The following is a 26149-nucleotide window of genomic DNA, read 5'->3' as shown; positions in this document are numbered from 1 at the left end:
TTCCCTACATTATTTAGTTGAGTTCTCTTTGATTTCCTCAAAGACAAAGTTATATGACAATAACTTTGTAATATTTTTTCCATTAACCTCTAGCATAGTTAATTAATACTAGTTTTTATTATTGATAATTGGCTTGCACACCACATGGTTTATTATTGATAATTGACTTGCACTGTAACATGGTTGCAGGTTTGTGCCCAGAAACGTAGGAATTCTGATAAATTCTATTTTTCATGGTAGCCAAAAAAAGCATGGTGCATTTATAATTACATGTGCTGCATCATCTAGCATGTTCCTGAAAGGGGAAAGTTCACATTTGACGAGGCATCAATAAGAAACTAATTCTTCGCTGGCAATTTTTATATTTAGCTACTGAAATAGTTTCCACAGACTAATTTGTGGTGCTGTACATGTCAACCTATGTTTCTCCTTTACTACCAAATACAGTGTCAGCACCCTAAAATGGGGTGGTGTTATGGTAAGACCTCTGACCCTGCCCTTCAGTGTTTCCACACCAGGCATATCGGCACTACACATGGGGGGTGTGTGCCTGGGAGCTGTTCATTCCTATGCTGGCGCAGCTGGCAATAACTTGACATGAATGTGACTGAGAACCACATAAATATATTCCACCAAAACCAAGCTGAACCAATCCCCAGCTCATCTTCCCTTTAGCTGGATTTCAATAATGCTCCACCACCACTTGGAGGGGAAGTTGGAGTGAGAAAAGACAACAATCTTAACCAAATTCAGTTCAAGTATTTTACTTTGGCAAATTTTACAAAGGCATGTGAACATGTGAACACATTGCTGGTGTTCCTTCCGGGGCCTTGGAAGGGAGGGTCCTGAGCTTCCGCTTCATTAACTTCATGACAGATTCTCCTGTAATGGGTTCACATGCACTACACTTGCTAACCTCCATCTCTTTTTTTGCACTGACAAGGCATAGTTTTGCTCTCCCTCCCACTCTTCCTGTCTTTCAAATAACTGTCTCCTTATCATTCGTGTCTCAGCTCAGAGAAGCTTGTTCTGATCTCCTATGTGTATCATTCCCTTCACTCTGCCATGTTACCCTGTTCCTCTCTCTTTTTAGCTCTCATTTCTCTCTGAAGCTATTTTGTTTACTTATTTACTGTCTGGCTTCTCCAGTAAAATATGGGCTCCAAGAGAGCAGGAATTTTGCCTGGAATGCTTACAGCTACACAACCCGAACCTAGAATGAGCATCGGGCACTCATTCATTCAAATGACTTTTGAATGAATGAATGAACTACATGCTTAAAAGTGCATAAATTAGCTTAAAAATATAATTAATTAGCTCAAGAATATAATTTTACCACTTTAATCAAGGTACTCCAGCTCTAGTCCCCCATTTCACTGTGCTGGCTGAAAGCCAATCTCAGGTATGGTTAGGGCCCCTTCCTCCCTGGGGGTTGCAAAGGTGTTAGAATTCAACAGAGGAGCAGGTCATCAGTCATTGCCCTCACTGGCCACTGAACTGTCCATGGTCTTGGCCAACAGTCAGGTCCTAACTGCAGCTTCTGTGACATGCATGTGGCTGAGGAAGGCTGACAGGGATCAGGAGCCCTGCTTTTGGTGTTTGGCCTCCCTCTAAAGACCCTGCAGCCCTTTGCCCCGAGGCCTTGCCGTTCTTTCCCTGACAGCAGCATGGTGGTCTACCGACCACTAGTCCCTCCTACTCAGAACTAAGCCCCTCCCTTGCTTTTCTCAAAGGCATTGCTCTGGGACACCTTGCAAAATCATTTCATGGTGTTTAGACCTTATGAAACTGAGAATCACGGTTACCACCTTCTGTTTCTGCTCGGAAAAATCCTTGAGTTAAGGAAATTGTAAGGGTCTGACTACTTTCTTGGAATAGGAAGAAAGTGGGAAATCTGAAGAACAAACAAAATTATCAAAATCTCAAAAGTGATCCTGTTGCCTCCATTTTATATATTCTTGTATATTGGAAAGGAAACTAACAGGCAGTTTGCCTGACTGTATGCTGTGGCTCTCTGTTATGGGCTAGATTTTATCCCCCCAAATTCATGCATTGGAGTCCCACACACCAGTATCTCAGAATGTGACTGTATTTGGAGAAAGGGGCTTTACAGGTAATTCGGCCTAATGAGGTCATTGGGGTGGTCTTCATCCAATGCTTGGCATCCTTATGAGAAGGGGAGATTAGGATGCAGACAGGTACAGAGAGAAGGCCATGTAAAGACACTTGGAGAAGACAGCCATCTACAAGTCAAGGGGACAGGCCTGAGAAGGCTCTGCTGACACCTTGATCTCAGACTTCTAGCCTCCAAAATTGTGGGAAAATAAATTTCTGTTCTTGAAGCCATCCAGTCTGTGGTACTTTGTAACGGAGGCCTAGCAAACTGATATACTCCCTGATGCTGTAAGGGTGGGCAAGGCAGCCACTCTGGGGTCTGTGTAAAAGTAGGAGTTGTTAGTGTGCATTCTTTAGCTCTGCAAGCCTCCGTGATGGAACTTTAAATCACCAGCGGTAGCAACAGTGCTGGTTTCTCCTCAAACCACATTCAGCCTCAAAGCAAGAGCGGCCACATAGATGTGCAGGGAAAATGCTTTCAGCAGGGCCTGGGGGTGTCTTCTTTCACACGGCTCCTTATCGCCTTCACTGGAATGCCGCAGAGCCCAACACCACCTGCTCGCATGGCATTTCACTCATGTGCATTCCAGGAAACAACACAAATACTCGAGTGGCAGCAGGCCCGAGCGGGGTCAGCAGATGATGAATTAGTGATTCTCCAATAGTCAGAGTTGCATAACTGTTAAATATGAGTTCACAAATATTTATCCATTGTATCGAGTATCTGTATATTTATTTTTTAACACAGAATAAAGTTCTGATATCTGTAACTAATTCCAACCAGTGTGTTGCCTCTTGCTGTCTTTGTCTGGGATATTCATTTCTTCTCATATACACAATCTTATGTCTAATTGTTGTCAGTCATTTTTTGCAGGGAGAAAAATAAGACAATAAAAAAATGCATTGTTTCAAAGCTCCAAATTTTAACATTGATTTTGGAGGGTATAATTTAGTGATAGTTCCAAATGATGATTGTACCTATGGAAAAATGGTTTTGTTTGTTTAAAAATATAAAAGCTATCAGGAAAATCTCATCTTTGATAATTCATTGACATTACCTTATATTTTTCCTTGAATTATCTTTACTTTTTCTGATGTTTCAGATAATCCAGTACTATCTGAAATGCAAAAAAAAATGAAATATTTATTAGCAAAAACATGAAGTAGCAAAATGATATAGTCAGCAGACATCATGAGTCATAGCATTGTATTTCATTCCTTGACATTAGAGACAAATGCCCTCCAGTGTTTTGGAAAAATCTAAAACTATTTTTTCTAATATGTTGATTTAACTCCCTCTTCATTGTCCTAAAGTACACACACACACATGAACACACAGGCACATACATACATACACACCACTTTTATAAAGTATGCTTTTTGAAAAGGAAACTTTTAATATGTATTTATCCTACAAGGACTTTAATCCATGTGGTTTCATTTGGTGATTCATTCAAATTTAACTCACATAAATATATTAGCTAATGTTGCAAGAGGCCTGCTACATTTTTTTAAAGTCCTTTTAATAAGCACCAAGTTTTGGTGGCCCAAAAGGAAAGAAAATTTAAGCTTGGTTTAAATACTGAAATCATGGTGCATTTTTTCAGTTTTGGTCATTCTAAATTTCACATAATTTTACAATAATGTTGTGAGATAATAAAAAATATATATTAGTCTTTGCTTCCAGCTCCTGACACAGAGCTCCTAAAACGCTTGTAATTTCCTGTGTGATAGGAGTGACTTTGTTCTAATGAGGTGACTCTGGGTGAGCTCCTGGATGGCTCCTGAGTGAGGGCTGGTCACCAGAAAGACCAAGCCATGATTAGAAGCTTGGAATTCTCAGCCACGCCCCACATTCTCCTGAGAAGGGAGAAGTGCTGAAAATGGAGTTAATGATTGATCATGTCTATGTGATGAACGCTCCATAAAATTCCAAAAGGATGGGGCTCGGAGAGCTTCTGGGTTGGTGAACACATAGAGGTGCTGGGAGAGTGGTGCCCTTGGACAGGCCATGAGAGCCCCATACCCCTTCCCACACACCTTCTCTTCCCTACCCATCTCTTCCCTCTGAATGTTCATCTGTATTCTTTATCATATCCCTTAATAAACTGGTAAATGTAAGTAAGCACTTCCCTGAGTTCTGTGAGCTGCTCTGGCAAATTAATCCACCCAAGGAGGGGAGTCTTTGGAACCTCTGATCTATAGTCAGTTGGTCAAAAGCACAAGTGATACCCTAGGATTGCAGCTGGTGTCTGCAGGGTGTGTGAGTGGGGGTGGGAGGCAGTCTTGTGGGACTGGGCCCTTATCTCCCGGTAGATAGTGTCAGGATTTAGTTGAACTCTTGGACACCCTGCTGGCATCCTGAGATTTGCTTGGTGGTGCTGTGGGGTGGTCCCCCTCCCCACAGACCCACATTGGAATTGTGATCAGGAACCAAAAGAAACGTTTCTTCTTTTTGCTGTGGCGCTTTATTTTTCTCCAAAATTTAATATATTACTATGTTATTCATACTGAAGAATAACATCTAGTTTTTTTAATAATTAGAAAGAGCTCATAGACATTAGCTCAAAATGGAAAGTAATGATATTTTTGAGTGAAAAACTGAATTCGAAAAATAAAAAAGAGGCACGAGCTAGGCATGGGTGGCCAATGTGAAATAATTGCAGAATAAGTAATTCCTAATGGAATATTTTTGCTTCATAATATGCCTTGACAGTTCACGTTAGGCTCAGAAATCTTAATGTGGTGTCAAAATTGGGAAAGATAGTATAAATATTATTAGGTGAATGAAAAATCAAATGAATAAACAAATGAATGAATGGTAGTGTAAAACAGAGCATCTGATATAGTGTTAAATCATTTAAATGGCACAGAAGTAGAGTTAGTCTAAGAAGATCATTTTCAAAACCACTTAAGTCACAGTTTTTTCCCTTAAGAAAATATTTATTTTTCTCTTGACGTGATTCTTAAATCCCAAATAAAATAAAGAGCAGGCTTATGTGCTTTTTGACCAGGGCTCTGGTTCCATTTCTCTACTAGTGTCTAAGTTTCACCCCACTGGGTCTGGGATTTAATTGCATCCTCTTTGCAAGCTACTAAGTTACCCTGTTACTGTTTCATGGATGCTGAAAGCAGATGTGAGACTCTTGGGTAGAGACAAAGAGCTTTATTACTCAGGGTGCAGCAAGCAGCATGAACATCAGCGTGTTTACACTGGTTAACCTTGCCTCAAACTCCACAGGGTTGACATGATATGACCCAGATGGATGCTACACACACAGTGGGTTTGCATAACAGCTAAGGAATGCTAAAGTTAATGAGTTCATTGCTTTTATTTTGTTTTTGGCTAGCAATCAGCTAACAAACTTGCTCCTTGTCCCAGGTTGAGAAATTACCACATTTCTCAAGATTGCCTGATGCAAACACAACCCTGAGAAATAGCTCAGGAAAAGAAGCATTAGGATCTTGAATTCTGACACCCCTAGAAAGACATATAGGAGCCTAGACACCCATGGAGGACTCTCCCACTACCACCTTGTGGCGGTTTCATCCTTACACTGGCTTCCCCCACTGCTATCAATATCCATGGGGGGAGGATATTGCCCCTGACAGCTACCTGGAAAAGTCTTGAGCTTCCCTGTGGCTGGACCTTATACAAATTAATCACTGGAACCAGAGGAATGTCCTTGACTTAGGCCTAGGTTTGTACCCATTCCTGAACTAATCTCTGTGTTAAGGAGGAAAAATTACTCTGATTACTTAGATCATCCATGATGCTGGGGTGGGAAGATCAATTTTACCCACTTAATAGCTACCAATGGGGCTTCCCTGGTGGCGCAGTGGTTAAGAATCCGCCTGCCAATGCAAGGGACACGGGTTCAAGCCCTGGTCCAGGAAGATCCCACATGCCGCGGAACAACTAAGCCCGTGCGCCACAACTACTGAGCCTGCACTCTAGAGCCTGTGAGCCACAACTACTGAAGCCCGCGCACCTAGAGCCCATGCTCCGCAACAAGAAAAGCCACCACAATGAGAAGTCCGTGCACCACAACCAAGAGTAGTCCCCGCTCGCCGCAACTAGGGAAAGCCGACACGCAGCAACAAAGACCCAACGCAGACAAAAAGTTAAAAAAAAAAAGCTACCAATGGGGAAGAAGCAAAATGTGAGGAGGCAACAATTACCTACCTCACATGGTCTCTAAGTCATATAATTCAAAACTTTTGCTCTATTTCAGGTTTTTCCAAGTCAAATGAAGTGGAGAGAAAGAAAGCTCTTTAGCTCTCTTTTCTACGCCTTTATTCTGGGAAATCCTATCTATTTTTTCATCGTACTCATATTAATGGATCATCAGTTAAGGGTCAAGAACTGTATTAGGGGCTTCCCTGGTGGCGCAGTGGTTGAGAGTCTGCCTGCCAATGCAGGGGACACGGGTTCGAGCCCTGGCCTGGGAAGCTCCCACATGCCGCGGAGCAACTAGGCCCGTGAGCCATGGCCGCTGAGCCTGCGCCTCCGGAGCCTGTGCTCCGCAACGGGAGAGGCCACGATAGTGAGAGGCCCGCGCACCGCGATGAAGAGTGGCCCCCGCTTGCCGCAACTAGAGAAAGCCCTCGCACAGAAACGAAGACCCAAAACAGCCAAAAAAATTTAAAAAATTAAAAAAAAAAGAACTGTATTAGACTTGGGGATACAATTCTCAAAAAGTCAGAAATGACCCCTAAACTCACAGGCAAATAATCTAGTGAAGGATTCATTTTAAGAGACCATTAGGATGAGAGGGAAAAATACAGAGTGATGGTAGCACATAGAGGGAGCGCCTCACCTGGACATTGAGTGGGAAGGTTAGGGAAAGCTTCCTGGAGAATATGATATCTAAATCCGAAGCCAGAAGGATGAGCAGGAATTATCAGGTGATCTGTATGTGGGCGAGGACTAGATAGCTTGGAAGAATGCCTTTGCAGATGGAAAAACAAAGCAAGTTAGAGAAACTAAATGTAGTTCTGTTTGTCTGAATCATAAAATTCAAGGTGAGAGATGAGGTGGGAGAAGTGAGGAGTGGGAGGGAGAAAATGTTATCTATGTAAAGGAGCTTTGACTTTTCTGAGAAACCTTGAAGCCTTTCAACAGAGAGAAAACAAGGTAGATACTGCATTTCAGGCATTTTACACTGGCTATTAGAGTGAAAAGTGAATTGAGGGTAGAAACGAGGCTGGGACAGAGAGATTAGTTAGGAGACTGTTGCAATCCAGCACAGAGATAGAAGTAATCATACCAGTGAAAATGGGATGAAGGGGCAAATTTGCCATCTATTTAGAAGTTGGATCCATAGGTCTTAATAAGTAATTGGAAGTGTAAGATGAGCATAAGGAAAAACATAAGGCCTGGAGATAGGATAGCAATAAGAACAGATTTTTTTTTTCGGTTTAAAATGGCACATTAACATTTCTGCCCCAAAGGGGGAGGCACTTTTCCTTTTTCAAAAAAAATAATTTTTTAAATTTTATTTTTATTTATTTTTGGCTGCGTTGGGTCTTTGTTGCTGGCACGGGCTTTCTCTAGTTTCGGTGAGCGGGGGCTACTCTTCATTGCAGTGCTAGGGCTTCTCACTGCAGTGGCTTCTCTTGTTTTGTATCACGGGCTCCAGGCGCCAGGCTCCAGTAGTTGCGGTGCACGGACCCAGCTGCTCTGTGGCATGTGGGATCCCCTCTGGACCAGGGTTCGAACCCAAGTCCCCTGCGTTGGCAGGTGGATTCCTAACCGCTGCGCCACCAGGGAAGCCCTGAACAGGTATTTTTAATTCAGACAAGCAAAGGTTCAGATCCTGACTCTACACTTAGCATCCAAGCCTGAGTTAATTACTAGCAAAAGGGAGACACTGATAATTACCTAGCATGGCTGCTTTGAGGATAAATATACAAAGAAATATTATAAAATACTATATGGCAATTTCCTAACACAGAATAAATGTTTAATAAAGTATAGCAATATATCAGTTCCTGTTTCACTGTCTGAAAGAACTGGTTGGATGGAGAAGCTATTCATTGAGTGCAGCAGTCAGGAGCGTGCTGGCTGCAAGTAACAATAAACTAGACCTACAGCAGTTTAAAGAAGTATGGGTTATTTTTCTTGCACAATAAGAGAACTGGAGGTGGATAGCTATTGGCATTAATTCAGTCGGAAACTGGAGTCTTTGCTGTTATTCTTGGTTTTACCTCATGGTCACAATATGGCTGCCCCAGTTCTAGTCTCCAGTGTCACATTTACATTTAAGTCAGGGTTGAAGGGAACCATGCATAAGAGAAAGGTAATGGGTTAGTCAGTTTTCCTGAGATCTGGAACACAGGAGGAGAAGACAGAAGTTTGGGAAGAAATAATCAACTTGATTTTGAATATATTGAGTTTTAGGTGTCTTGATATATTCACATAGAAAGAGGTATAATAGGCAGCTAGATATACTGGCCTGGAGTTAACAAAAGATGTCTGGGATTGAAGGGGGAAGTTAAATTCTGTGGGGTGAATGAGAGAACACGTAGAAAGGGTCTACAGTGAGAAAAGGTGAGGTCCAGGACACAGCCCTGGCACAGAACACCAACATTTAATGGAGGAGTAGAGGCCAAGAACTGCCAAAGGCAAGAGTGGTTGGAGAGGCAAGAGCAGAGCCAGGAGCATGCTGTGTCCTGGAAGCCTAAGAGAGAAAACAATTAAGGAGGACATGGTCAATAATATTAAGGGCTACACAAAAGCAAGAAAGTCATAAGCGACCTTGCTGAGAGCTTTTCCTTCTGTGGGGACGGAAGCTAGACTGGAGTGGGTGAGGAGTGGAAGGGACAGGAGAAAGCAGAACGAACAAATGTAAAAAGTTCTTTTCTTTTTCTTTTGTTCTCAGAGTTCATATTTTAGGATGTCACTTGTAAAACTCTTTTTTTTCAAAGAAAGATTTTTGGTAAAGTCAATTCACCTTTCTGAAGAGAAGAAGAAAACTTGGGATGAGAATCTGGTCTTCATGACCTTCAAAAGGTCTCTTCTGGAGCCACCAGTCTCTGATTACAGGGTCTTTCTTACTCCAGTGATGAGGCACAAATAAAATCACGTGACACATTTGGGTTCTGGGAGCAGGGCTGTGTAAATGTTCCTTGTGTGATGCTTCCTAGTACTGAAACAGGCAGAGTCTGGAAGTCACTGGTCTGGTGCCACATGTAACACAAACTAACTTTCCCAGGCTCTTCTTTATTTAGTGTGTTTTTATGTGGATGAATGTCATGGAAAATAAAAGTATTATGGGAAAATAAAAATGTTCCATTTGTGCAATTTTTGGTAGGTCATATTCAGATTTAAAACGTTAAACTATTTTGGGCCACATATAAAATCAACTTTTATACTGGACCACCCGGACTCAGAACACTAGATGAAAGACTAAAAATAAGAAACTTGTTCGTGACATTGTATTCAGTTGGCTGACTATTCAGGTTTAAGAAGTTTCCTTCCTGTTGAAGGAAGAAAATGAAACACTTATTTAAATTTAAAATACTCCAAACCAGGCAACAGATGTAGTTATAAGAATGTAGCTTCCAGGGGGAAATAGTCTCTCCCTCTCTCTATCTGTCTCTCTTCTTCTTCTGAACTATATAAGCACCAGTTCAGAAAAGCACTTTTCAGAGTACAAGGTTTTTGTCTTTTAAAAATAAATGTTTTGCTTTCCTTTATTTCCTGCAGATTAGTTCTGCAGGCTACAGACAGCAAAAGCTAAGAAAAAGAATAATTTAACCCGCTTGAACTTCTTTTTGTCTGTTTCAATCATCAATGTGGTAATTCTCAAAACATTTATTTGAGAGAATCTAATCCTCTAGTAGTTCACTTCTCAGAGCTCATATTCGCTTGCGGCCTGGAGATTAAAACCTTCATCTGTCCTCTACTATTTATAGAATGATTCAATGAAAGTTTTCCTATTATCCTTTCTTTTAAGGGTTGGGTTCTCTAGTTAGAGCTAGAGAACTTTTGTTCCCCTCCCCGCCCCGCATCTCGCCCCAAATGGGGGACATTCTCCTCTGTGTGAGGCTCTTTCCGTTCCTGAAGGTGGGCTGAGCAAAGAAGCGTGACGCAAGAGTGGGCTGTGTGCTTGATGCCTCTAGCGCCTCTGCCGCCTTGTGAAGGATCCCATTCGCAGCGCAAATTCGAAGCGGCGGCCGGGTCAGCAGCGGCTGCTGCGGCGGAGGCTCTGCGCGCCCCAGTCCTGCCTCCCTAGCGGGAGCCCGAGTCTCACGGCACAGCCTCAACCGCACCCAGGCTTCGTCTGTCTTTTCAAGCTCTTCATGTTACCCAGCTAAAAGAAGAAAATGGGCACCGGGGATTTTATCTGCATTTCCATGACCGGAGGGGCGCCCTGGGGGTTCAGACTGCAAGGTGGCAAGGAGCAGCAGCAGCCCTTACAAGTTGCTAAGGTAGGACCATCGAGGATGGGTTATCACGGTTCTGAGCTGGGAAGGAAGGAATGAAAGCAACCTGTTGATGGTTTTTCAAGTTCTGATCCAGTAGTCTCTATATTAGTTTGATTTTGATGCTGACATTGAATCTTTCTAGGGTGTGGGTTTTCTGTTTTGTTTTTTGTTTTTACCAAAGAAACTCTGGAGAGTAACATATAGCACATATGTAATTAATCAGCCATTAATGGGGAAGAAAGCGTGCCATATTTTATTAGCTGAACAAAAGCCTACATAATTACCTTCTTCTCCGGCATCCAGCAAGACACTTGGGAACGTTTCTTCTAGGCAATATTAGAATCTACAGTTGTTATTGTTTAATGTCACTTTACTTGGCACTGGCTGAGGAGAAGTGCTCAGCTCAGCATAACCAATTGGCTTGGCTATTTTGGGGCCTCATAAAGTATTGGTAATGACATTTATTATACAGCATTTATGAGAAGCCCAATTTGGGGGCAATAATTTTTTAAAAATATGATGAAGATGCCATAAAATCTATTTGAAAGAATACTCTTAAGGATTTGGCTAATAAATGCAAAAATCCAAGTACTCTGTTCTATCATGTGCATTCATCTGGTTAAGTGCTCAAAATAAAATTCAAAGACACTGGAAATATATTTTAAGTAACTTAGAGGTAACTTTGAAATGCATCTAATAATGATTTAAAATATTTTAGATGTTTTTGTTTCCATTAGATTGCTTTTTTTCTTAGCTCAATATGCTTACCAGTTTGCTTGAGGGGATCTGACATTGTCTAATTGTGATTCAGCTAAAACAAATTTTAAAATACATGAAAATAAGCAGACTTTCACCTGATTGTAATGCTAAATTGAAGTATTATAGGAAAGAACATGTTTGATTAATTTCCTGTTTTATACTTACATTAAAAATGTATCTGGATCCTTATGAAATATATGGACCATCGGCCTTTGTAGTTATTCTTCTTTCCCTTTGGCTTTTTTTTTTTCTTAATGTTCACTGTGAAAAAAGGAGTTTCTTTGAAATTTTCTGCACCCAGGCTTCCATAGGAAAATCCTTTCATAATGCAATGGTGGAATCCTGCCACCTAGTGAAAATTTCAAACATCAGGAATGAAGCATAAAACGGGAGAAAGCAGAAATTTTTAGAACTGAAAAGTTCCTCAGAGATTCCCACTTCAACCCGCTAATTTTAGATGAGGAAAGAACCCTGAGAGGTTAAGTAACTTGCCTCCGGTCTTTGGTCTTCGGCTTGGAACTGGCAGAGTGATGAAAGGGTACGGAAAGGTGGTTGGTTTCACTGTGTTTCTTTAGGAGTCAATGGCAGGCAACATCAGACAAAATATTAATGTCTAATTCAGCGTATATAGAATTCATGAAACTGAAGTGGATTTGTCCTGGGTCTAGAATAGCTGTCGGCTGGCTCCCATTACTGAGATTTGGGTCCTAATTCCAGCTCTGATGTAACTTGCAGCCGGGCCTGAGACAGGTCACCCTTCCTGATTCATCTGATGTGTGTTTGTTTGCGTGTGTGTGTAGAGGGAGAGAGAGACAAAGATTTTGAGTGGGGCGGGAAAGGAGAGAAGTGCGGTGGAAACTGGACTCTACCATTAGTGAGGTTCTATGTTGCTCGAGTTTTCTACAGCCCTATTAGTGTACAGTTTTAGAATCATTTGCCTACTGGTTAAAATGTGGGGACAGGAGTGGCTAGAAGCTGTGATTCCTGGTGGCTCTTTCATAGCCAGACCTACAGAATAGAATGGGTTCTCCTGACTTCCTGATGTGCTTATTTCAAAGTGGAACCACTGTGTGATTTTTTGAAGAACTGAAGCAAATTGCTAGTGAAGGGTGTTTTGAGGCGTTCCTCTGCTGATAGCATCTCTATTACCAGGATTCAAAGAGGCTATTAGTCTGTATGAGGATCAAGAAATTTAGTCCTGCTCTCCCCCTATCTCTCCTAAAATACCCAGGAAATATATTTCTGGTTTTAAAAAGATCATTATATTAAAGCATCGGGATGTTTGCTTTAAGTTTTTAGTTTGTGTTGCTATAAAGTTACTGATTTTAAAATATCATTATGAAAGCACCTGGATGTTTGCCTTAATTATATTCCTTACTAATCAGAACACTGAAACAAGAGATGAGACTTAGTGGTAATGGAGAAAATGGATTAAAGCCAGAAGTTAACAGAACGCAGAGTAGATGGAAGGAAAAGAAAACCTCAGGTTGAAGCCCCGGGTTGTATGTAAGGGATATAAGTTACATTTAAAAAAAAAAAAAAAAGCATACTTGAGTCAACTGGAAGATTTTTTATGCCAGTAATACTGATACTCCTACGCACAATGACAGCTAACAGTGAGCACTCACTGTGTGTCAGCCCGAGTCCAAATCCTCTATGTGTATAATCTTTTTTCTTCTCAACAGCTCAATAATATTTAAAATTGTAAAAAATGATAACTTCATTTTACAAAAGGAGTCCTGGTTTTCGGGAAGAACTGGCCATTGCTCATGCTAAATAGATTCCATGGTGAATTCTAAATGGCATTACTACTATATTGCTGCCGAGAGCAGTGTGGGTGTACATACATGCCTAGCACTGTGCTTAATACTTCATATACATTATCAATACTCAGGACGATGTAATTGCACAGGTTGCAGGTACAATAACACTTCTGAAAATTTGAGGATACAGAGGCTTATAGAGATGAAATAAGGTGCCTAAATGTTCCCAGGAAGCAAAGTGTAGAAATAAAGCTTTAACTTACATGCTCTTTACCACTATGATATACTATTTGCTCAAATTTGATTGACATTTTTTTTTATAGTGTGTGTGTGTGTGTGTGTGTGTGTGTGTGTGTGTGTGTGTGTGTGTGTGTAAAGGAGAGAGAGGGAGAGAGAGAGAGAGAGAGAGAGATGATAATCTATAGTTTTTTCCCACATGTAAAAGTGACCAGAGAGCCTTCTAAAGAAGGTATAATTTCTAAATTTCTATGGCAATGCCCACTTTTCTTGGTCTGGTTTTATATTTAATTAAAACTTATTATATTTAATTTCTTATTACTAGCATTATTTGTTCCCCAAAACCCTTGGAACAAAGTGCTTGTTAATTTCTACGTTATCAAGGCCATGGCGTCACTGGAATCACTGTTTTTCACTCAAAACATTAAGTCAACTCAATTCTATTAAAGGTCTCTCATTGAGATCAAGGTGAAGTGTATGTTGCTTGGCATAGATTTTCTTCTTTTCCAAGGACTGGTTAAAACTTATTAGAGCCAAGTTACCTCCAAGTAGGAGGATGAAGAGAAAAGAGACAGAAAGGCTGAGTAGGGGATGGTTGCTGGCAAACAAAATGCTCACAGTTTTGAAGAACATGCAAAAGAATAGTTTGGAAACTGAAGAGATTATTTTCAAAAAAAAGAAATTTTCACACCGTGCTTAAATCATGCCCCTTAAAATGGGTATGTTACAAAGCTGCTCTTTAGATAACAACAAATTTTTGGCTCGTTGTAAATATCTAGTGTTTAGATTTTCAATAATTCTATACAGAATGAAAATCTAGCAAGCTGAAATAGCAAAAGAAAAACTAGTCTAATATTTTTAGAAAAAGAAAAAAAAGTAATTCTAATAATATTAAGAATGATCAGAAATTTAATAGCTTTATAATTCCCAGTAAATATCCTTCTAGTGACATGTTTAGTCATTTCTGAAAGATATTCAAATGTTTTTAGTATTTGGCTCACTGGCTGAACTGTAGGTGAACCCCAACTTTTAAAGATCACTAACAGAAATATTAATAATAAAAATTTTCATTGACATTGAAGCTCAAGGCCATAAAATTCTGCTTTGTTTTCGAGATAAATTGAATTTCTAAAAGGCCCTAAATAATCAATAACATTGCCCTAGTTTTTAAATGTTTATATATCTTTTAGTTTCTGTTCTAAATATATGTGGTGAGAAGCAAACATTTCTAATACAGAGTCATAAAACAGTACTCTTGCAAGGTATATTTCCAAGACATCATCCACAGAAACAAATTTATTCAGACATAATTACAACATAAAACCCCATTGTGTCTGTGCAGATGTCCTTATGAAAAGTATGTTAGCACTTTTATTTTTCAAAACTCTCTTATTTGGAACATCTACTTACATGGCTATGTCCCTGGACATACTCTTGGAAAATCGCTTTCGAGCCCTGGTCCGGGAAGACCCCACATGCCGCGGAGTAACTAAGCCCGTCGCGCCACAACTACTGAGCCTGCGCTCTAGAGCCCGTGAGCCACAACTACTTTAGCCCGCACTCCTAGAGCCCATGCTCCCCAACAAGAGAAGCCACCACAATGAGAAGTCCAGGCACTGCAGCGAAGAGTAGCCCCCCTAGCCACAACTAGAGAAAGCCCGCACACAGCAACGGAGACCCAATGCAGCCAAAAATAAATAAATAAATTTATTTAAAAAAAATAAATGGAAGCTTTCTTCAAAAGTATAGACCACTATGGTACTTATTAAAATGAATTTTAATCCAGTTTCAAATAACTTGATTAAAATTTAGATGACAAATTATAATCATCCATTTTATGAGGCAAGGTGGATTTAATGATTCTCATCTATTATTGTATATCTTCTCTTTAAACGTTTGAATAAAATTATTTAGGCAAAGCACATTCAAATACATAATTCTTATCCCTTAGTGACATCAGTGAGGTATCTAAAATGTTTCAGATAGAATAATTCAAGAAACGTAGCTATTTCTAAAGGGAAACATAGGAAAGATTTTGATGTTTAAATATGTATATTTCAGGATAAATGCTCCTTACTACAAATGGAAACCTAGGAACATCTTTATTAGTAAATATGACTGATTGATCACTTAATATTTATTTTTTGAGCACTTTTTAGAAATTCTAAAAATAGCTATGCTTATAGAAATCCATGCACACTAGCTAAATCTATTAAGCAGATGTTACATAAAATTTTTATTTTAGAATTGCATGTTTTAAGACAGATCACTTGTTGAAGGACAATGAGATAAAATAATGACTATGACTATGCATGAACCTTGCCATTATCTAGACATAGTCCATATGTAGCTCACATTTATCAGGCCCTTGTCATATGCCAGGAAATGTTCCAGGTGCATCCCTGGTAGGATGTCTTCCTTGTCAGTGCAGTTGCTGGCCTGCCTAGTGCCTATGTGAACAGTGGGATGGGGGTAGGGAGAGGAAGTTGGGGGGAATAAAACTGGAGAAAGATTCAGGAGGGAAAAGGAGAGAGAAAAAGAGAAACAGAGAGAGAATGAATAGGAACCTGTCCATTTAGTAAGGCAAGGATCCTTGCATTTCCCATGGATGAACGAATATCACAGAAAGTCATTTGTGGGACTTGAGCCATCTTGCTTGGCCTACCCAGAAAGGCCAAGCTCTTAGCCAGGGGCTGGCAGGAACAAGCTGGCATTGGGGGCTTGGAAGGGATAGAGAAGTGCTGGACAGGAGCCCTATTTCCTGTGTTAGGGAACTATGCAGGGCAAAGCCCTCCAGGGCTCCTAGAAAGAACCACACAAGGGTCCCCGCATTTGGACACCAGCTGCAGAGAGGACAGTGATGGCCACTCAACATTAACCAGAGAAGCACAAAAACCAAGAAAGAGAGAAATGCCACCTCATTCAGTTATGAATAAATAGATCTACCTTCCCCCTCGTTCTCCAGTCTTCCTTCCTGCCTTCAACCTGGGAGGAGTGGGTGGGAGGCTGGTAAAGAGCAGACAGCACTTTCCTCCTCTTGCCAGGCCCTGGAGCCACAAGCCAGCCACCATGCTTAGGGAGAGAGATTAGAGTTAGGTGTTAGATCAAAGCTGAAATCGGACTAGACCGTTTTAATAACCAAGAGCCACCAGAAATGCATGGGATCTGACCAAAGTATTATTAAGGGAGGGATTTGGTTTTATAATAGTAGTCAGAAGCAGTTACTGGAAGAAATAAAATAGTTTCACTTTTATAACAGAATGATAGGCACTCCCCAGAAACATCAGTTCCATCATACAGGTTCATATTATCAATCACACATACTTGATGTGTGTTAGATTGAAAACTTATCACCAACTCATATGACTTCCATTGATCATGTTGAAGCTATTGTTTCCAGGTAGAAGGCATGAAAGTCTGACTTTGAGCTTAATGGAATGTAAACTACTTCTTTTTCCTTTTCTTCTTCTTTTGTTGAATGTGAATCAGTATTTTATAACCTGGGATGCATTTCGTTATTAGGCAGATGCATACCTTTGGTTAAGTCTAAAGGGGTGTTATTTCTTGAACACCTATTTCTTGAACACCTATTAGAGGCTAGAACTCTCAAGTTAGAAGTACTCCAAACTTTTATTGGGTATTAAACTTTTATTGGGTATTAAGGTGATTGGTTTTTTTTTTAAATAAATTCATACTGCAAATTCCAAAAGTCAGTATGTAATATCATTGGGACATACACATTATACCTAACTGGATAATATTTGCATATTTTTCATGGTAATGGTTTTAAAAGACAGGTCACCTTCCAAAATAACTTAGCTCCCTCTGTTAGTTAATGTATTCAGGAATATAAGCTAATTTATATATTTAGCTACAAATACTTCATTTGTTTATCCTACAGTCGTCTAAGTGTGTTAACATATATTATCTCCTTCGATACTGGTGGGGTAGACAAAGTTTTATTATTCTCAGCTTATAGATGAAAAAAACTGATTCTGAAAAAAATTATTTGAAAAACATCTTATATAAAACAGTCTGAAATCAAATATAATTCTTTCCCTCTAGCAGGGGCATCATATCACTCTGCATCAGGCTGGATAACAGAACAGGATATCATTTAGCAATGCTGAACATTGCAGTGACTTTGATACAGAACTGTATCAGAGAGAATGTCATGAATCTAAGATTTGATCTTTAAAAGCATTTGTAATGATTTCTTCTTTTAATGGGCCTGAGGGCCCATTAAAATCCTGTAAGGATTACAGGAAACACATCTCTGAGCTAATGTGCAATGAGAAACAAGACTGGAAAGGGAACTGGTTTACTTGTAAATAAACCTGAAAAATATATGGACTCCAAAATGTTTATTGTGTCTGTTCTAACAGATTCATGATGAAACCAAATGCCATGAGGTTTTTGTAAAAGGAAATGGAGAATTCCTGCATCAGCTTCATTAAATAATCTGAAAGAGTAAACAACTTCATGAAGTTAAAAGCTCATCTGAGAAACAGATATAACATTTGCTCTTTGGGGAATATTTCATTGTTTGACCACCTCAGTGAGAACATATTTACAGTATTGAATTATCTTAGGCACTTAATTTTTCTGAATTATTTACCATTCTTTTCGTATTATTAAAAAGCAGAAATGGCCACATTCTCAACAAACTGTATCTTCAAAGTCTTTGTGAAATCCATTGGCATGTGGCAGATCATCAGCGATAGTAGATATAGTTTTGTGTTATGACGGTCTGGATGTAGTTTTCCTTAACTTGTTTATAAATCTGGTGTGTTTCAGATAAAGTACTAAAAAATGTGGTGGATTTACTCTTTGAAACATTATAAATGAAAGATTGTGTCACTTGATTATGTAACAAATAGTTTTCCTATCCATTGGTTTTTGGTTTTGTATAATCTTACTCACCCAAGACTAGCTTTTCCACTTTTCTTTGGAAGCAGTGTGGGTACTGCACTGATAAAACAATGTAGTGGATGACATTTCCTGAACAGAACTATGTGTTTGTGTTCTATCTGATCCTACTTAGGCAATACTCCATCCTTTATCAAAACTTACCTGGCCTGAATTTCACCGTTTTAGGACACAGATTATTTTTTCCAGAAGAAATCTATAATAATGTTCAGAGTATCATTTTCCTCCCAACATCTTATTGCCTTCTGGAGATAATTTTAAGAAACTCATATTAATGTTTACTGGGTGCTGGACAATTCTTTGATCACCTTTTAAATATAATGAGAGAACCCTGTGAGGTTACCCCCATTTAAGATCCCCATTACAGAGGCAGAAAGTGTTTAAGTGACTTCCTTGGGTCACACAGGTAGGTCGAGGCAGACCTGGGGTTCACCCAGTTTGACTCTGGGGTTTGTCTTCTAAGCTCCTACACACATTTTGGGGTTTAGTGTAGTTTGAACAGCCAGTTAAGAAGGGAAGAAAGACCTCAACAGACCATGGTGGAAAGATTTTTGTGGTCCCATAAACTACACCTACTTCTGTTCTGACTTTAAGTATATTTTCATTAATTTAAATTAATGTCAGATCACGATTTGAAACTTTTGTTTCTGGAACAAATAATTTAGGAAATGAAATAGAAACAGGCTAGAAACTTTCATAATTCTGTCTTCTGAAGGATAGATTTAAAAAATTTTTTCGAATCAGATTTCCCATGTCTTCTTAACAAATATGACATGCTACTTTATTATTATTATTATTATTATTATTATTATTATTATTTGTTTCTGTCTCTGGCTGTGCTCTGCAGATAACGGGATCTTAGTTCCCTGACCAGGGATTGAACCCAGGCCATGGCAGTGAAAGTGCCAAGTCCCAACCACTGGACCACCAGGGAATTCCATGCTACTTTATTTATTTATTTTGAATTTTATGTATTTTTTTATACAGCAGGTTCTTATTAGTTATCCATTTTATATATATTAGTGTATATCTGCATGCTACTTTATTTTTGAAGCAAAAATTTTCTAGCAGTAGAAAATTTGAGAATTTTACCATGTAGCTCAAGACACATTAAAGGGGTATGAAACCAACGCACTGAGGTGGAAACTGGCGGTACTGAATTTACCTTCTCAGTAGCTCACTCACTACCTGCTCAGTGTGTCTACTCCCACTCCTTCAGCTCAGGCCTTCACTAGCTGTCTCTTCGATAACTACCTTGGCCTTTTAACTGTCTCCCTGCTTTGGGTTTCACATTCCTCAGGTTCATGATACAGAGTGCTGCCAGAGAGATTGTTCTAAATCACCTGTTATACCACTTCTAAAAATACTTCAAAGTCTCCCCATCGTATCATCAAAATAACCATAACATTAAAAAAAATCTCTGTACAATCAAGTGCTTTATGTATTATATCATTCACAGTAGGCTTAACTATCCTTTTTTTCACAGATGAGAAAACTGAGCCTTAGAGAAGTTAGGTGAATAACTAAGGTTGTAGAGCAGGTCCAGGCAGGCCTAGGACAGAGGCCAGGTGGACACCAAAGTGCATGCTCTGAACGATGCCCTACACTCCCGATATCACTACAACATGCTTTATAGATTCCAGTATATATTAAATGTTTTTATAAAATTAACCATATTGATGACATCCTGCAGCACTTTTGCACTTTTGTCTTCCATTTGTTTTGCTTCTCTCTTCAACCTAACTTCCCTACAAATGTACTGAATGAATTTTATGTGAGGCACTTCATAACCTACCCTAGAATCTTTTCTTTGTTAATCCCTATTAAGGCGGCTATTTCATCAGTGGTTTTATTTACATTTTTCCCATAAAACATTGATTTTTTTTTAATTAAAGAATTCGTTTATTTTGAGAACTTATCTCCAGTATTTTTCTGTATTGGCTCTCCAAAGGAGTAGTTCTTCATCTATTTCAGTGTTGAAACAGAATCAAGAAAATACTGTAGGCTGGGATATACCAGAAACATATGTTCTTTTATTTAACTTTACAGCAAAACTCCTCCAACATGTAGTTTGGTCTAATATTATTTCTACCAATTTCCTGGTTTTTCTTTACATCTTCAACAATATTTGTTGATAAAACATACATCTTGGTTTGTTGCCATATTGTATTATTTTAACCATTTTAAAATGCATCCATGAGAAGCTTTCTAAACATTATCATTTGGTTTAATTCTGTAATGTTTTAAATCGAGTATTGCCTGACTTCAACCACTGTTAAAGAAAAAACAAATCTGGAAGTTTTTCATGCTCTGGATGCTTGGTTATGAAATATCTTAGTCCTGACTACTTCATACTAACACTAGCTGATATCACAGAGCACAATAAGGCAAAGTTCCTCTCTAACAACAGTGGATATAAATCCGTATTCCAAATGGTGTTCTTGGTAATTTTGTATATTTTACCTACCTGTCACATATGATTAAACAGTAATGGTGTTCAATCTCGCTACATGGCTAATGAAGAGTTTTGAAAGGAATATATATCTTTTTCTCTTGTGCCTGAAATGTAGGTGTTATCTTTAATCAATAGCTGCCTTTCAGGAATATTTTAAACTTGTGTCATTTTGTGAGGGTTAAAACTAGATAATAACATGGAAATTCATTTAATCAAGCACCGTAAAACATAATATATTGCAAGACAATGAATGTATGAGGAAGCCTCTTTCCCCTCTGCCGGGTTAGGAGCTCCTGTCCCCTATTCGGTGGCGTCACCTCAAGTACTATATGAAACTCATAACTATCTGGACCAGACTGGACCAGGGTACTGGTGTCAATCCATATATGAAAGTAGATTAAACATTAGTTAGAGCTCCTTCTCATTTTTTAGTTGAAAATAAAAGTCCATGGGAGTTCCAGTTGGCTTGGCAGATGGTGGGGGAAGCCTTCCAGGCATAGGGCACTACAAGTACAAGAGCCCTGGGACAGAAGCATGCTTGGCACATTCTAGGAACTGTGAAGACGCCAGTGTAGCTGGCACACATTTCCATGAGAAATTGCTATAAGAAGTCCAGTCTTTCACAGTGATAAATATGAAAAACTCTCTCCTGGGAACCCTGACCATGCGATTATGTTCCCATCATTAGATGATTAACATACTGGTCCTAGAGAATGACTTTGAGCTGTTTTCTTCATAGTTCCTCTTCATCCATTTCAGTTTTTCATAATGTAACAGCCTACTGGCCGGTCTTTAGAACACTTTATTTAAATGAATTATTACTACCGCTTCTTATGTAGATGTTTGGTTAAAAATTCTATTAACCTTTCCTCTTCCTCTGACATTGATTCTCCCAGTGAGAGAAGAATTTAAGGAGTGTCAAATAGAATTTGATACATAGATCCTGTTTATTTTGACTTCAGTGTCAGACCTAGAGCAAAGAATTTTATTATATTTTCTAGTTTGTCTTAATTTCATTTCTCCTTCAAAAGAGAGATGATCTTATTTAGATATTATTTGGAAACTGACCCATTTAAAGGATACGAGCATTTTAATGCTGGCTACCACTTACCGTGTAGGTTTAAACACATTTTTCTGAGCTTCAGTTTCCTTATCTGTAAAATAGCATACTATGTAATGGAATTGCTGTTTTTATAGATTAAAAATGTCACCAATTTTACAGGTGAGGAATCTGAGATCCAAGGAATCAGTTAATAATATGTTTTGTGATACTTTTAAAAGATTGTATATTAAGATAATACTTGACACAGAGTAGTCATGCAGTAAAGGAGTCTGTCATTGTTATTATTATTTTAATTAGAGGAGGAAGTAACTGTCTTCTACACAAATTTATTTTCGTCAGAAATTAAGAAAAGCGGTAATCCAATCTCTTGTACTCCAGATATCAAAGGAAAGTTAAGAGCACAAAAGCTAAATAAACTATTTGTGATGATTCTTTTACCCAGGGCAATTTTTCATTGTTGATAAAATGTAACATTTCACAAAATGTTTGTAAGTATCAATTACAAATCAAGATTTCTTTGTTATGCAGTTTAATCAGCTTGAGGCAGTAAACCCTTAAATTATACATTTTACAAGGCCAATTAAAATGATTGTCCCGCTTAAAAATAGTACAGATTTTTTTTTTATTGGAGTATAGTTGATTTACAGTGTTGTGTTGATTTCTGCTGAGTACAGATTTTTAAAAGGAAAATACCTCAAGCCATGAAGAATTATTTGCCTATATTTATGTTGAGCTCTGTTTAGAGCAAGTAAACTCTGACTCTTTCAATCATATTAGTCTCTGGGCTTCAGTTCTCTCATTTATAAAATGGGGATAGTGTTAGCACCTAGCTCCGAGGATTGTTCTCAGGGTTAGAAATTGAGCATGCAAATTACTTAACACACAGGAAACATTCAAGGGTTTTTAAAAATCACTGCTATCACATTTGTGGTTATTCTAATTTTATTTAACCAACCTTTATAAAATTGAAGGGTTATCTGCTGTCTTCCTTGCAATGCCTTTTGAGATCCGGATCTCAGTATCGTAAGAAGGGCTTCTGCAGTCCTCAGGATCTCTCCCTGTGAGATGGCATGTAATGGTTTCAGAATGTGGCCTTATGTTCACTCAGTAAGCCATCGCCCTTTCATTGGAAACAGCATATGGAAATCATCACAAAGAGAAGGAATCATTTCAAGTGCTTTGAAAATATAAAAGAAAAATAAATTGTCCCTGGTAAGTAAATATAGGATGCTGATCTCTGAATAGTCAGGAAAACTCTGTTCTGGGCCTTTGGGGAAGGCTAATGAGCATTTCAGTCCCTCCCCCCAACCCCCCACTCCTGTCTTCTAAATTAGAAGTTGTTACTATATAAGGCTGCTTTTTCTAAGTAAATGATTGTAGTTAAACTCTGTATTTTTAGCTTTTCAAACAGTGGAAAGTTATTTTCATCAGTCAAGATCAAGCTAAAATGAAAAAGTTTGTGAAAGGCTTAGGCCTTGGGAGTCAGGTACTACCATAGCAGTCACCTTTATTTTTATTTCTTTCATGAAAAACATAACATTTTCCATTGGATGGTGCTCAGCATGACGGATATTAGATTGAATTGTGTAAATATTACATTACATGTATGGCCTGCTGCAGGGAGTCAAAACGCAGTGACCCATTTTCAGGTCTCCAATCTTTTGGCCGCCTGCCTGACAGATGGGGAAATGGTGATCAGAACAATTTTATCCTGAGGCAGAGCTGCAATCTGGGAGAGAAAGCTCATCGCTGTCTGCTTCTTCTGTGACAAAATGACCATGTAGCTTCATGCTGAGTGAGTTACCAAGGGTTTCCTTCCGCTGCAGGCGCAGGACTGAGAGTAGACACAAATTCAATTAAGGATCCCATTATGATGTCTTCCATTCTGTTTTTTATTACCCTCAACTTCTCTTACCCTCTGTTTCTTTTTCTTATTTGAGAAGGAAAATTCCTTCTTCTCTGTCTTCACTGCCCCCATTCTCTTAATTCTCATTCTTTATCTATAAAGAATCTCTATTCTTTTTATGCCTCTCTTTTCCCCTATAGCTTCCTAAGCAAGACACCTAATCTGATGTTGCCTTATCTGCAGAAGAAAAAGGAATGATATTATGCACGCGCGTGTGTGCGTGCGTGCGTGTGTGTGTGTGTGTGTGAGAGAGAGAGAGAGAGAGAGAGAGAGAGAGAGAGAGAGAGAGAGAGAAAGTTCTGCATACATCTCTCTTTCTTAATTGATTTTCATGGAAGGATAAAAACATGCTGGATTTTTTGATTCAGAGCTGAGATGAACAAGTATGGAGAATTACTTTCCAGGAGTGTGTTTCCACAGTCCAGGCCTTCTCTCATAGAAACTCCTTTTCAAGGTTTTTAAGGCCCTTTGCCTCCTATCACCGTCTCTGGTCTGAACAGCTTGCTTCTTCCGGGGAGGCTGTTCTCATTTTCTCCTGAACTTGACATGTTAATTCTTCTCCCAGGTCTCTATGAGTTTGCCCATGATCTTTTCTGCAATGGAATGTTTATATTTATTTCTCCCAGGCACATAGTAGGTATGCAATAAAGACTATTATTTTTTAATTGATTGATTAATAATGATTCTCCTTTTTAATTTAGTAAGGGATAAAATTGCATTCAGTTGAAAGCAAGTACACATTGTTTGAGGAAGTTCATAAATTTTATCAGAAGCTTTAAGGATAAATGGTTTGAATGATAAGGATAAATGAGTGGTTCAGAATCTGTATCAAAGGCAAGTAGGAGCCAGAACATGATTCTGCCACAGGATTAAAGAAGAGGTTAAAGGGCAGGGAGAAGGGGACTGGGATGGCAGGGTAGCACAGCATGAAACAAGGGCATTCTTCCTTTAGAAGTACTCACACTGTGGTCAAACCACGGCTCTTACTCAGGCCCCAGGCTCCTGGAGCTAGGGTAGCAAAGAGTGACTTCAGACCACAGTATGCCTTCCTATTTTGTACTTAGCAAACAAATATTATTGTTTTGGTAGAGCTAAAGGCTATGTTAAAGAAGCTTGTTTCTCATTGGTATTTCTAGTTTAAAAATTTGCATTTTCCACACTTATATTGTCACCTTACTCTCTGAAAGCAGAAGCCTAGCTCTTGGCATCTTCTAAAACAGTGCTCTTCAAGGTGAATGACATACACATATGTGTAACTAGGTACTTAAGCCATATTCTTATTAAAAGGTTGTTGAATAAATGAATGATTGAGTAAATGTATATCTTTTATTCTTTAGTGTGATTATGGCAACTACTGAAAAGCCTGATTATGCTGAAGCTTTATCTGATGTTTTTTTAATGAACAATTTGTTTAAAGGGTGATTAGAAGAGTGATATATATGCTTTATATATGTGTGTGTATTCCTATTTTTATTTGATATTATGTAGTAACCATATGCCAATTCAAGAGGTTCAGTGAAAAGACCATTGATTGGACTGGAAATCAGGAGGCCTGAATTTTAGGCATTGATCTAACTTGACTTTACTCTGTGACCTTAACTAAAATTGTCTGACTCAATTTCTCTATCTATAAAAGGAAAGATTTAGAATATGTAATTTTAAGGTTCCTTTTAGCTAGGGTCTATTTTAAATCAAGAAGATAAAAGATGAGGGACTTCTCTGGTGGTGCAGTGGTTAAGAATCCGCCTGCCAATGCAGGCGACACAGGTTCGATCCCTGGTCCAGGAAGATCCCACATGCTGCAGAGCAGCTAAGTCCATGTGCCACAACTACTGAGCCTGCGCTCTAGAGCCTGCGAGCCACGACTACTGAAGGCTGCACGCCTAGAGCCCGTGCTCCACGACAAGAGAAGCCACCGCAATGAGAAGCCTGCTCACTGCAATGAAGAGTAGCCCCCGCTCTCTGCAACTAGAGAAAGCCCGCGTGCAGCAACGAAGACCCAACGCAGCCAAGAATAAATAAATAAATATTTTTTTTAAAAAGGTAAAAGATGAAAGAAAACACCCATGAATGGTCATATTTTCTCTGTTAACTTGAAAAATAAAGCAGTATTTTCTGTAAGGGCATTTCTTTATACGGCATTTTTATCGGACTTTAATTCTCATTTCTCCAAACCATAATTTGCAGGATGTATATGTTATAAATAAATAAATGAGTAAAACAAAAGCTCTCAAAATGGTATCAATTTAATGTGCTTTTTTGCTAGATTTTACTTTTTTAATGCTTAAAATTGTACTGCAGTGAATTACTACTGAATTCAGCATTTTCTGATTTTTTTTTTGGTAAATGCTTTATTCTTTCCTTATTATTTTTCTAAATAAAGAGGTAGTTCCCTAGCATACACAAATGTAATCAACATGTTTTTAAAAATATCATTAAGAATTCATGGATTTATTTACAATTGATGTTTTTATAAATCTAACTTATTT

General features: G+C 38.8%; 1 protein-coding gene and 1 non-coding gene across 4 annotated transcripts in view; one reads left to right on the top strand and one right to left on the bottom strand.

Annotated features, from left to right (window-relative positions):
* The first annotated feature begins 10263 nt into the window (after positions 1-10263).
* The window catches only part of SYNPO2 (synaptopodin 2), a 170840-nt gene continuing 154954 nt past the window's right edge, over positions 10264-26149 (top strand). Inside the window, exon 1 of one of the 3 annotated variants that reach the window (XM_007464851.1) lies at positions 10264-10551. In XM_007464851.1, the coding sequence (XP_007464913.1) occupies positions 10447-10551 (105 nt within the window). In that variant the 5' untranslated portion in view covers positions 10264-10446. The remainder of the gene's footprint in view (positions 10552-26149) is intronic. The other 2 variants (XM_007464853.1, XM_007464852.1) reach the window with 2 other exon arrangements.
* Positions 19099-19170, bottom strand: TRNAE-UUC (transfer RNA glutamic acid (anticodon UUC)). Its single transcript has one exon. It is a non-coding gene; the product is annotated as a tRNA-Glu (tRNA).

This window comes from Lipotes vexillifer, unplaced genomic scaffold (genome assembly GCF_000442215.2).
Source record: "Lipotes vexillifer unplaced genomic scaffold, Lipotes_vexillifer_v1.1 scaffold231, whole genome shotgun sequence".
Classification (NCBI taxonomy): Eukaryota; Metazoa; Chordata; class Mammalia; order Artiodactyla; family Lipotidae; genus Lipotes; species Lipotes vexillifer.
Note: the sequence above shows the minus strand (reverse complement) of the source record. Positions and strands in the feature narration are given on the sequence as shown.